Genomic DNA, 12568 nt, shown 5'->3' on the forward strand with positions numbered 1-12568 from the left:
ATTAGCCTAGCTGATTATTATTATTGGCGTCAGGGTTTCCAGCCCCGCGGTAAAACCACGAATTTCTGCCGTTTATTTCTACTGATCGCGGGAAAACATTTTGTTTCGCGGGTATGTGGTTTTTACAATCCTAGGTGATTTGTGTCTAAAATTTATTTTTAATTAAAGTGTTCGCGTTTGGCTACTTATTTCCAAAACCAGGTAACTCAAAAAAATTCAGTTTGTCTAAAAATTAATTTAAATTAAAGTGTTCGCGTTTCGCTACTTTATTTCCAAAATCAGGTAACTTGAAAAATTATTTTTCGATAAAATTTCTCTTGGGTTTGTTAAGTTAACGGACAAGATGATTGGAAATTTGTTCAAATATATATATATATATATATATATATATATATATATTATATATACGACATCACGAATAAGTTCCTCATTGGGAAACAATGGCCTCAAGAGATAATTCATAAGCGTTTTCGCACGCAACGACGTTACAGCATCATTATGTGGACTGTACTAGAAATCAATGGCTGCCGAAAACTCTGTCTACCTGGAAAGGTTGAAAGTCTATTCAGAGTTGACGCCAAGGTTGAACAGCAAGGAATTCTGTCCATCTCGCAGATGATCCGAGAAACGTTAAAGTAGATCTCGAAACTTGACAAACGCCTGGGTCATGAATACAAGCACCACATAGTGACCACTTTGAAGACACTGGGGTATGACGTTTCCGTTCAGAATACTGACGAGGAGACTACCCGAGGTGATAATCACCGATTTGGTTGAAACTAGGTGGGTACGTAGACCTTATGGTAACAAAAAATTTCACCAAGGGAAAAGTTGCAATGGGCATTAGTTTTGCCATGGCAACAGAAAATGTTTTTGACAACACAGTATGTATATTTTTCCATTGAAAATGACATGGGAATCTGAGCACTAAAAAATAATAATAATAATTCTAATTAAAATTATTAATTTTGATCAAATTCAAACAACTAAATTCTATTTTATTAATTTTGATAAAATTCATTTATTACCGTCGATTTGGCGATAGTGAGTTGCAGGCTAAGAAAGACAAAATATATTTAGTACAGTTTGCGCAAGGATACCTCAGATCATTTCCGGCCAGTCGACCGCGCGTAATTTAAATTTGACCACTTTACGGTCAATTTCAAATATCGTGAGTTTCATCGTTTTTTCGCGCCGTCTAGGAGCCGAAATTGGAATCTATTTTTTAATTTCATGTTGTCACGAATTTAATTACTGAATACAGCTAAAGAAGGTTCGATAATTGATGCTCCAAATATTTTAAATAGCCCAAGAGGTTACTATAAAAAGCATGATAAAGGTTTATTGTTAACAAGTAAAGAGAAAAATATAATTTTAAACGTCTATAGCTCATTAAGACAACGTTACCCCCAAGAAAGCGTGGTAACTATTTTAAAAGAAACTGCTGATTTAACTGGTAAGACGTAGAAATAAATTTACAAAAATAAATAATTATACATACTATTTTAAATTTAAGAATGATAGGAATGCCTTATCTTTTAAATTTGCTCGCCACCACAATTATGAAATTAAAAAATAAAGATTCCAATTTCGGTCTCTAGATGGCGCTAAAAGACGACAAAAAGAGCAAAATTCGAATTTGACCGTAAAATGGCCAAATTCAAATTTCGCGCGGTGGAATGACCGGAAACGATCTGAGGCATCCTTGCGCCGATTGTACTATATATTTTGTCTTTCTTAGCCTGCAACTCACTTTTTTTTTATAGTTGGTAAATACAACTTTTTTTTTTATATTTCGCTTTTCTCCATTTTTACCGATTCTGATCAAATTTGATAAAATTGACGTCTGGGAACCCTCGCCAACACCATCTATGAAGGGCAGATGGTACTACTTGCTCTTCAAGGGCGAATATTCAGGAATACGAGCGGCATATTTAAGAAATCAGAAGTCGTCGATCGATTCAGATAATTCCTTTGTATGTGCAGGAATCACGAACTGGTTACAGACAATGGAACGGAATATGTCAATGAAGAATATCGTCGTTGGTCAGCGCAAAAATCTGGTATCAAGCATCGTACCTCAATGCCGTACACGCCAGAACAGAATGGAGTTGCTGAATGAGAGAATCGTACGATTATGGAGTCTGTTCGAGCCATGCTAAATTTGAAAACCAATTTACCTTTGTATCTGTGGGCAGAAGCGGTCAATACAGCCACGTATATCTGGAATCGCACAGCTCCTACACCTTTTCCTGAGCTATGGGCGGGGAAGAGTAATCCATCAGTCAAGCATCTCCGAGTCTTTGGGACTGAATGTTACGTTCATATTCCTAAGGAGAAGATAAATAAAATATCAAAAAAGTGCACAAAGGAGATCTGGTCGACTAAGAAAATAATACTGATGGCTATCAAGTCTACGTCCCCGAGCTCAATGACGTCTTGCGATCCCGAGACGTTAAATTAAATCCTGAGAAATGTTCCATTGATTTCCGGGTGCCTGTTCTAGAGGAAGTTGCAAGCCAAGGCGAGAATATTTCCGAAGATTCGGATTGCAAAGACGCGACACTCAAATCCGACGATGAATCCAAAAACGTGACACCCAGATCCGTCAATGTACCCCGAGAAGAGCCATCCGCAGCAATCGGTCCTGTTCTGAGAGATCGTTCGAAGTTAAATAAACCAGTTTTCTTGATCTACGACGTTTTACCACCACCGACGTCAAATGGTAGAAAGCGATGCGAGAAGAATTGACCGCCATGAAAGAACACAATTTTTACGAGTTTGTCGATCTTCCACGTGGTCGGAAGATAGTTGGAAATCGCTGGGTGTTCCGAACCAAAAACAACGAAGATGGCACGATCATGAATCTTAAAGTTCAGCTCGTGGCGAAGGAATAGCTGAAAACTATTCGTGAGTTCTGAACCGTTAAGAGAACGGCCTAGGACTGAGCTGTAACGTCACGCAAAAGTTCTGGATAGTTCAGAACTTTTGTACGAATAGTTGTGATTCGTACGATTTGACGTACGCAGCCCGATGTGCAGACGAATTTTAGAGATTTCAACCTTGAGTTCCGGCCAGTACTTGCTCTTGAGCAGGTACCATTTAGAACGGTTCCGAACGGTTCAACAAGAGGTTCTTGTCTGCGAATAGTTTGCATTTGGGTAGTTCTAGAATTTTTTTTGCCGAATAGTGCGCATGGGGACTGGTTGAACGGTTCAGAACTCACGAATAGTTTTCAGCTATTATACAAGAAGAGAAGGCATTGATTACGAAGAGACGTTTTCTCCAGTAGCTCGTTTCAAGACACTACGAATCTTCCTCGGTATCGTCACCCAGAAACGACTTCATCTAAAGCAATTCGATGTAAAGACCGAATTTTTGCACGGGACATTGTCGGAAGAAATCTATAAGCGTCAACCAGAAGGTTTTGACGATGGCAGCTGTCGAGCCTGGAAACTACGACGGAATCTCTACGGTCTGAAGCAATCACCGCGATACTAGAATGAGCGGATCGCCAAAGTGCTACGAAGCTTTGTATTGAAGCGAGCGTATGAAGATCGTTGGCTCGATTTTCCTCCATCAAAGCGCCTACGTCGAGATCATTCTAGAGCAAACCTGTCAAGACACCGGCCAGACTCAAAGAAGAGTTTGAGTCTATAGCCATGTACGCCTCAAATATTGGGAGTCTTCGTTACGCAGCCATGGGTACACGACCTGACATTGAGTTCGCAGTCAACCGTGCATCTCAAGCAATGGCTACACCTTCTGAATCTGATTGGAATGCAGTCAAACATATTTTCCGTTACCTGAGAGGGACAACAACACCGGAGCTATTATCCAATGCCAAGAACGCATAGAGGTACTAAAAACTATGAAAGACTTAAATTTTGGCGCCATGAAGTTATACTTTTCCCATGGCTTAAGCCTAACTTGGGCCTTGGTGTAATGGATTTTTAGATAAAGAGAGAACCGTCAACTGCTTAGACTGCTTCTGAAAGTATAACAACAAGGCAGCATGGGCGAATGTTAAGGTTCATAGTTCTTAGTACCTCTATGCGATCTTGTCAATGCTGATAACTCTTCGACTATCCTACCATTGTGGAAAGACGAGACGATCAACGTCCGGGATCGTTTATCATTTGGGCCAGCAGGAACGCCTTTTTACGCATAATAAACCAAACTGAAAAAGTAGTTCCACTTTTGTTTTGATTCAACACGGCTATAAACGACGAAAGCAAATACGTCTTAGCTCAATTAGCAGAGAATGAGAAGGACAATATGTTACAATTGTTCAATTTAAAGGGGAATGGCCAAGCTTTTCCAAATATGGCCTTATTTCCGTATCAAAAGATTAACAAGACTTTCAATATACTAACACGTACCTTTTTTGTCTTGAAAAAATAGCTTTTGGCCCAAAAAGGTGAAACGAAAAATAATGCCAAGTGTTTGGGTTTTAATTTTCGCCGCCATCTTAGGGGCTGCCGCCAGCGCCTCTAACCCCGTATGAGGGATTTGCGAACTTTCCTAACTTTTAAAATCGCTCAATTTGGGCTTAGGTCTCTTATAACTGGAACGCGCCGCGCGTGCAGAACAAACTTTTTGCGTCTTCTGAGGCGCGCGCTTTTACGTTGTTTTTCTGTCTCACCGACTTCTCACCAGGTGTCGCGGCGGACGCGCGCTTTTCGATTTCCCGAAATTTCTTTATTTTATTAAAAATAAACCACTCAATATTTTCTATGCGGTTTTCGCCATAAATTTTAGTTTTGAATGGGCTATAGGGCTATCTAACTGGTTAAATAGTTAGCGATGAGTTAGCATTAATCACTACAACATTTTAGCGGATATCAAACCCGCTTTAAAACCTAATCGGCTCCACCAACGTTTGAATTTTATTAATTTCCCGCGAGAGCTGGAAAAATCGTAGAAAACGATTAATAGGATTAATATAGATGGCGTAACGGCGCTAGCTTCTCCGAGGTTGAGCCAATGATCTGCTACAGACAAATTCAAAAGTCATAAGAGCTAGTTTTTGCATCGTTTGCTTATATTTTGGTATTAAAAAGCAAGTATTATTAATTATTAAGTCAAATTTACGAAAGACGTCTAGGAAAACTAATAACATCTGCTTCAGCCGCTACCTATGTTTCAATGGCGAACCAAAGGGGGCGTGACGACAGTTTTCGGTCGCGAATTCTATCACGAGGTACGTAAGAGGAGGAGATAATTTATTTTTACCCACATTATTTCAAATGCCGGTGTGGTCATTTAATTTCATGTTTCTCAAAACCAGAGGACTTTGAATTTTTGGTCCAAAAGTGAAGTTTAACAACATGTTTTTTGCAACCAACCATCACTGTTCGATACTATCCAGCATTCCCAGACATACGTTAACTATACTTGGGTATACGATAATTTCAACGGTGCGACATTTCGGACTGGGAGTACGGTAGTCAAATGAAATTTATCGCAAATTTTCAGTACCATAAATTTTATGGCCTTGGTACTCTAAAAGGCGCTTAAATAAAACATCCTTCAAGGAAATCGCCAAGAAGAAATATTTCCGAAAGGCAGGACCTGCAAGTTACTGTTTATATAGTGCTTGTTGAAATAATGAAAACTTTTCACTTGTAAACGTGGTTGAAAGGGAACACTTGTGTCTTGCAGGTCCTGGCTCTCGGAAATATTACTTCTTGGTGATTTTATTGAATCGTCTATTGAGTGGCGTAGGCAAGTGAGGATTTGGATTTCGGCGTATCTTTAACTGTACAAAACTGAACCCCCGCTGAAATTTTACATAGTCTGACGTACCAGGGATACATTTTTGGTATTATTATTAATATTAAATAATATTGAATGCTGACATTGTCCTCGTTATTTCGGACGCTCGAACATGGTACGACATAAGATTTCACACTCAAATTATCTGGCAATTTAAAATCATCTCATAGAAAGATTTTTGAGTTGTGACTCGCCCTGACTGCAGCATGAAGTTGAGCAACAGATCTCGAAAGTATTTTGACATTACTCGGTGTGCGATCTCCACTAGAAAACTTTATCTTAAACGTACCTTTCGGGCGATCTCAAAATTTTCTCGTCTTAAGCATGTTGCACACTACATGATTTTTGACATACGATTTATCTACTTGGACAGTGTGATCAGTTTACCCGATTATCGAAGGAATTTACGTCACTTTTCTCACGTGGGATTGTTTTGAACATAAAATCAAAACATTATGCAGGGTGTCCACTAAGAAACGATCCAGAGCTAATAATTGAAAATCAATTTTTCCTAGAAATGTGATATTTTCAGATGATACAAAACTCAATGACCTGGAACCATGTCCTCAAGGTCATTCAAAAATATCTTGAAAAAAGTTGGGTTTAGAGACTCCGTTTCAAATAGTAAGGTGTGCGCCAATAAGAAGGCAAGAAAATAAACACCTAAAACAAGAAGGTCCCTTGAAAAAAACAGGACCAGCAAATGGCTTTTGCGACAGCAGCGCCGCTTCGACGAAGTTAGCGGAGAATTTCTGAAACTCCCGTAACACGTAGCCTTCTACAAGGCAGAACCCGTAACAAATGCACGCGGGACTATATAGTGATATATCCAGGTACAAACTTCTATTAAATATCCAAGGATTCGACGTGCCATCTATCGATTAATTGTTGAGACTACTTTTTAGATATAATAAAATAAGTTAGATAGTTTTTTGTGTATTTAGGAAATATGGAGTCGTGACTCGTTAGTCGCGAATCAGCAGATGTTTATTTTAGTTTCTGAAGATAATTGAAATTGCAGTGTAGAGGTAAATTATAATTATTATGTTATATCTTCATATTGTTTATTAAAAAAACAAGTCTTTGAGAAATTAGGTGGAGGCATGTGGCTAAGGCTTTAAACATATATTTCTTAAAATAGCCTAGGCTTAGCCATTTCTCATGTTTAGTAAACCTTGGATTAATTAATTAATTAATAGTCCTATTAATCGAAGAGTAAACACGCGGCTAAGCGGTGATAAATATTTTTTTGCGCTTTAGGATTAGTAGCGCCACCTGCATTCTAATTTTAATTATTGATAGTTAATATATAATATTTAAAGTACGAAATAAGTATTTTAAAACACATTTTCGCTATAGTTATAATTAATATATACTTACATTTAAAATATTAATAATAATTAGTACTTTTTTCACAATCAAGGTGGCGCTTGGGAAGCTATAATTTCAATGGGGATAAAGGCCAGCAGCCTTGAGCCAGCAGTACGTAACGGTACCCCTTCTTTAGTACCTACGAAAGTTCACCGAGCTCTAACCTGTGTAAATAAGTCGTGGTTCAACCGAAAAACATAGAAATTCAATAGTCGTCTGTAATTTCTTCACATATTTAGTTGCCGGATATTAAGGCAGATGGCGTTATAGTTCTTAAGCTTATGGCGTGTTTTCCGTTGAGTTTTCGTTGGGGGTGGGGCTCCCTATATCCAGCCTTGGAAATAAGGTTTTTTTTAAACTGGTCCTTATGACCAGTGACCCCCTAGCATATGAATTATTAAACTGGTCCTTATGACCAGTGACCCCCTAGCTTATGAATTATTAAACTGGTCTTATATAAAATGTGCCAATGTCATTTATATGCCTTAAAAAACATATACTACATGTTTAGAAGTTAGATTATGTTGGTAACATTAACTTTGCACGAATTCAAAATAGTTAACTTTATTTTACGAGTACCACCAGAATAGTACAATATAGTACTATCTCACTTAAGACTACTACCAGAGCCTAGAAGACCCTCGTAATTTACCGTATTACCTCTCTCTCTTTCTCTAGGCCCCGTAACTCCAGAGTCCCCGGTCCGTTACCGCATAGCCAGGTAGCCTACCGTACTCGGGGGAAAGCGAGACTAGAGGATTGAGGGTTTGAGGACAGAGGGTGGTTAGACAGTTCGACTCGTTCAAGTGATGCGAGCGAAGGGACTCTACATAAAACCTCGACGTGCGGCACCGGCGGTAGTAAGAGGAGTCGGGAAATCCAAATTGATATAAACCTTTAATTAATCTAATATTATTTGGAATTATTAAACTGGTCACCTTTTGTTTTTTTGATATTATTTCGAATTAATAAACTGGACACGGTGACCAGTGACCCCCCAAATTTTGAATAAATAAACTGGTCTGAACAATTAATTAACTGGTCTTTGACCACCTGACCACCGTTATTTCCAAGGCTGCCTATATCTATATGCGGGGCTAAAAAGGGGTGTGGGAATTCGTGGAAAATTTACTATCGAGCAATGGGAATTTCAACTTTTGAACATTGGCAACACTGTTTGACTCGCTGCGAGTGCGACCGCGGCCATGGTGCGACTTTCATAGAGATAGAAAAGAAATAGAGGCACTATTGTATCTGGCGAAGTTGACCGCGAGTGCCGACTCCCTTTTCGTCATGGAGGAATAGTAGAGGAGGGGAAAGGAAAGAAGGTGCTAAATCCGACAGCGTAGTGCCAGTTCGAGGCGGGGAAAAAAAAGGGGGAAAGTCGAGGTAGACTTTTTAAAGAATTCAAACCCTAACCGGTAGATCGCACCATGATCGCGCTGCCTTTGTTGGAATGTATGAATAGATAAAAGTCTACCTCGACATACCCCCCAGTTTCTACATCCCCCTTTACGCGATTTCTGAAGAGGAATGTCAGTGCATTTGGTCAGTGCTTAGCCCAATCAGAACTATCAATACCACTCCAGGGCTATTCCTCTATGCTTTTCGTCAATGTAGGAAGCCATAAGATGGGCAGATTACGTGGCGCCATCGACACGCGGTGAACTGAAATACATTATACCAGAAGAAAATAGGGGAAGTACGTATCTGTAGCTTTGAGCTGTAGAAGGCGTCGTGTGACCCACGAAAACACCTTTTTACGCATAATTAACCAAAATGAAAAAGTAGTTCCACTTTTGTTTTGTTTCAACACGGCGATAAACGACGAGAGTAAAGACGCCTTAGCTCATTTAGCAGATAATGAAAAGGACAATATGTTACGATTGTTCAATTTGATAAAAATTTATTATTTAAACGATGTATTCATCCGCGATTTCCCGCCAAACCGTTCTGGCGCGAAAATTCGTGAAAAGTGACGCCTTTCCAATGCTGACTAGAAGCGTACTTCCCCCTATTTTCTTCTGATTATACCTTTTTGGAAAATCAACTGTCATTTGATGTAAACAAAGGAAGGATAGATGGCGTTGCAAATTCTGCCCATCTCCGCTTTCATACACGCGTGCGCGCGGGGGGGGGGGATGAATTTTCCCGGTTAAAAACAGAGGTGCCTTAACCATTGAGTTGGGAATATTAATCTAGAGGTCCAATCAAAACGTCGGATTTCAGTATTTCGCGAAACAAGTTTTTAAAAATTAGAATACTGTCGTCTGCTCCCATCGGCGTCCCAAATGACGAGAAAACGTTATCATTCTACCCGTGGCGCCGTCTATCTCTCAATGGTTCGTTCAAATAAGACGCGTTTTCAAGCAAAAAGATTTTTTTCTTCAAAATAATGGATGGCGCCACGAGTCATATGATAACGTTTGCTCGTCATTTTAGAGCAGACGGCACATTCGTATTTTTCAAAAACTTGTTTCACGGGGAGCAGATTTGATTGGATCTCTAGATTAATATTCCCAACTCAATGGCCTTAACGCGGTAATCTTCCCTCTATTTATTTTCTATCTCTATGGCGACTTTGCTGCGACGTTAAACTTGGTTAAAGTTGCCCTTATGTTGACCTATTTAAATTATTTTAAATTATTAAAATGAACGGTATTTCCGACTTCTCCAAGAAGCAACTGGAAAAATATGGATGGTCAGATGGTGAGTATCAAAATTTATAGTTTGGATATTGGTTTACATGTAAGTAAATGTAATAATCTCTAATCGTTTTGTTTCCCCTACCTAAGCCTCGGCTGAGACTACCAGTTGGATTATCTATACCATGAATATATATGCATAAGAATTATATATATATCTATACCCTCCCAATCCAATATGAAATAGCTGCACTTTCTTATGCACTGAGAGCTTAGGGTAACAAAATTAGGCAGACTTATGTAACTTAACTTAAAGGGGTTTGAAAGAAACCTCAATTAACCTAATTCTAAGACATCAGATGATCAATTGAACTATTAAATACAGGAATGATTTCGTTATATTTAGGTAAAGGATTGGGCAAAAATGAAACTGGTATCACACTACCAGTTAAAGCGAAACTAAAATTAAACAGTCATGGGGTAAGGATATTTTCTATAATTATTATTAGTACTAAAATCACCAATGTGATATTAACGATATTGCCCTTGCTTGTTCGTTATAGATTGGATATGATGTTGGTGAACAGTTCAAATTTAATTGGTGGGAACATGTCTTTAATAAAGCTGCCAAAAATCTTTCTGTAGATAACAAAAAAGTAAATTATTATATATTTTTTTTACTATTAATAAATTACCAAAACAATTATATCATTAGGACATTGTTTCGTTTAATACAAAGAGGAAGGACTTATCAATACAATCTCAACGACCTACAAAGTTTTCCAAGAAAGATTTGCATCTTGGAACATTTGTGAAGGTGGGAAAACACTTCATATGGCCTTATTATCAGTAGAGTTTTTCCAATGGTTTTTGGAAATATTTCAGGCGGAAATTCTTACTGCTGATGGTGTACAACCTTGTTTAAATAAAACTACTGAAATTGAAAATAGTGATTCTGATGAAGATGAAGAAATAAAAGCTCAATCCAGGTTTTTGAAACTTAAATTAGCCGATTTTTGTAATTTCGTATTCTTGTGCACATTACTAACCAATTTTGGTCAGGTTAACAGAAGATGAAGTTTTTATAAAATCAGGAGGCTTAACTGCTCACAAGTAAGTGACATTATATTTTTTATATTAGCCAAACTAAAATTACTATATAGTCTGTTGAAACAAAAGAAATCTACCCCTCTCTGGTAAGGTAATCAATGATAATTAAAAGGTCCACAGGATTGTTTGAAAATTTTGCGTTGGTATTTTGAATCTCGAGGTGAAATTAAGTAGATTTTAAGATATCTTAAACCCTTTTTCCGTAGAGTGTACCTTCCTGCTTTGAAAAATACCTGCCCCACCCTCAAAATTCTAATGGTTATGTGGCCCTTTTGTCAAGCATCTAGAAATCTATGTATAATTCAAGAAGCATGAGACTCGTTTTCTTTTTATGACAGCCTATAATTTTGCCAATTTTAGGATTTGGACATTATTAGGCCGCTTGTATCATTCATTTTTTCTTTTCTAAAAGTGTTGCGTGTTATTTTTTCTTTCCTAATTTAGAGCTGCCAGACACGGCCACAGAATGAGTGGAAAACTGTCCCGGGTAGAATTGCAAGACCGTCAGTTTTTGGAAAAAGTGAAGTCAGAACAAACTGAGAATATTCAAATAGACGATCAAATTTTGCCAAAAAGGAAAAGAAAGCTAAAACGTAATATGACCTTAAATAAATAGGTGGCAAAGAATTAGCGATAGTATAAGCAATTTTGGTTCATATTTCATTTTTTCAAAATTATTTTTAAGATCTATTTCACTAACAAGAAAAAGTGTATTAATTTACGGCAGATCATATTTTATTTAACACTGATTCTACTAATAATGAGAGTCTTAGTTTTATCATAAGTTAACTATTTTTAAGGAAATGTGTCTTTAATTTATCATGGGAAGTGTTGAGTTAATTTTGCCATCGCAACTGGTAATGTTTTTTTGACCACTAAAATCTAAACTTTATCTGAATAATTTAAAATGACAAAACATGATATTTTATGTACTGTAAATATATGTACAGTCACCTAAATTTACTGAACTTCACCCAAATATATTTTAATTTTTTAAATAAAATTTTTAGAATCTTTTCACTATAATTTTCTAATACCGATAAATTTTGGTTTTAATTTGTCAATAACATTTTGATTCCTATGGCAAAACTAAAGTAAGTTTCAACCTCAAGTTAGATCAAAATTGGTGAATTACCTCTCCTAGTTTCCTGAGATGGTGACAGGTTGCACAATGAACAGAAATTCCTTAAGGAGAGGGTGAAAATTTTGTACAAGGGTGGAGTTTACGCCACTGATGTTTTTATAAGTATTGCTTGATATTTTTAATACATTTTTTCAAAATGAAGAAAAATTTAATTTTGGAATGAAAATATTATTTAATGTGACTAAATTATTGGGGAAAATTCAAATATCTCACTGTACAAAATACCTTTGTGCAACTTTTATACAGGGTTGCCACGGTACCTGGAAAAGTCAGGGAATTTGAATATGGGTCTAAAAATCAGGGAATTTTTAGAATTAGTCTAAAAATCAGGAAATTTAATTTCGGTTGCAAATAGGAAACCTTTAATAAAATTAAGGGTAAACAAATAAAAAATCTTGGCACAAAATAAGTCAGGGAAAAAATGGAAAAGTCAGGGAATTTGAATGGGAAAAACTGTGGCAACCTTGTTATAATATTTAAATTTAAATCAAATATGTTTAATATCTTAAATTGAATAGTA

General features: G+C 37.2%; 1 protein-coding gene and 1 long non-coding RNA gene across 4 annotated transcripts; one reads left to right on the forward strand and one right to left on the reverse strand.

The window, feature by feature from the left end:
• Window positions 1-2017: 2017 nt before the first annotated feature.
• Window positions 2018-2443, reverse strand: LOC149922446 (uncharacterized). Its single transcript, XR_016477470.1, has 3 exons — window positions 2400-2443; window positions 2181-2330; window positions 2018-2114 (listed from the first exon to the last, which is right to left on the reverse strand). It is a non-coding gene; the product is annotated as an uncharacterized LOC149922446 (long non-coding RNA).
• A 7261-nt stretch (window positions 2444-9704) lies between these two features.
• Window positions 9705-12533, forward strand: LOC149922447 (G patch domain-containing protein 4-like). 3 transcript variants are annotated; one of them, XM_090164263.1, is made up of 8 exons: window positions 9705-9858; window positions 10201-10274; window positions 10358-10450; window positions 10510-10611; window positions 10680-10783; window positions 10857-10907; window positions 11349-11497; window positions 12004-12035. In XM_090164263.1, exons 1-8 carry the CDS (start codon window positions 9801-9803, stop codon window positions 12018-12020), a joined length of 648 nt encoding a protein of 215 aa, XP_090020389.1. In that variant the 5' UTR covers window positions 9705-9800; the 3' UTR covers window positions 12021-12035. The 3 variants fall into 3 exon arrangements, with proteins under 3 accessions (XP_090020389.1, XP_090020390.1, XP_090020391.1); XM_090164264.1 differs by lacking the exon at window positions 12004-12035 and adding an exon at window positions 11590-11897; XM_090164265.1 differs by lacking the exon at window positions 12004-12035 and adding an exon at window positions 12049-12533 and having other exon boundaries at window positions 9706-9858.
• The last annotated feature ends 35 nt before the right edge of the window (window positions 12534-12568 follow it).

The sequence above is a fragment of the Leiobunum rupestre genome, chromosome 11 (assembly GCF_980474605.1).
Source record: "Leiobunum rupestre chromosome 11, qqLeiRupe1.1.hap1, whole genome shotgun sequence".
Classification (NCBI taxonomy): Eukaryota; Metazoa; Arthropoda; class Arachnida; order Opiliones; family Sclerosomatidae; genus Leiobunum; species Leiobunum rupestre.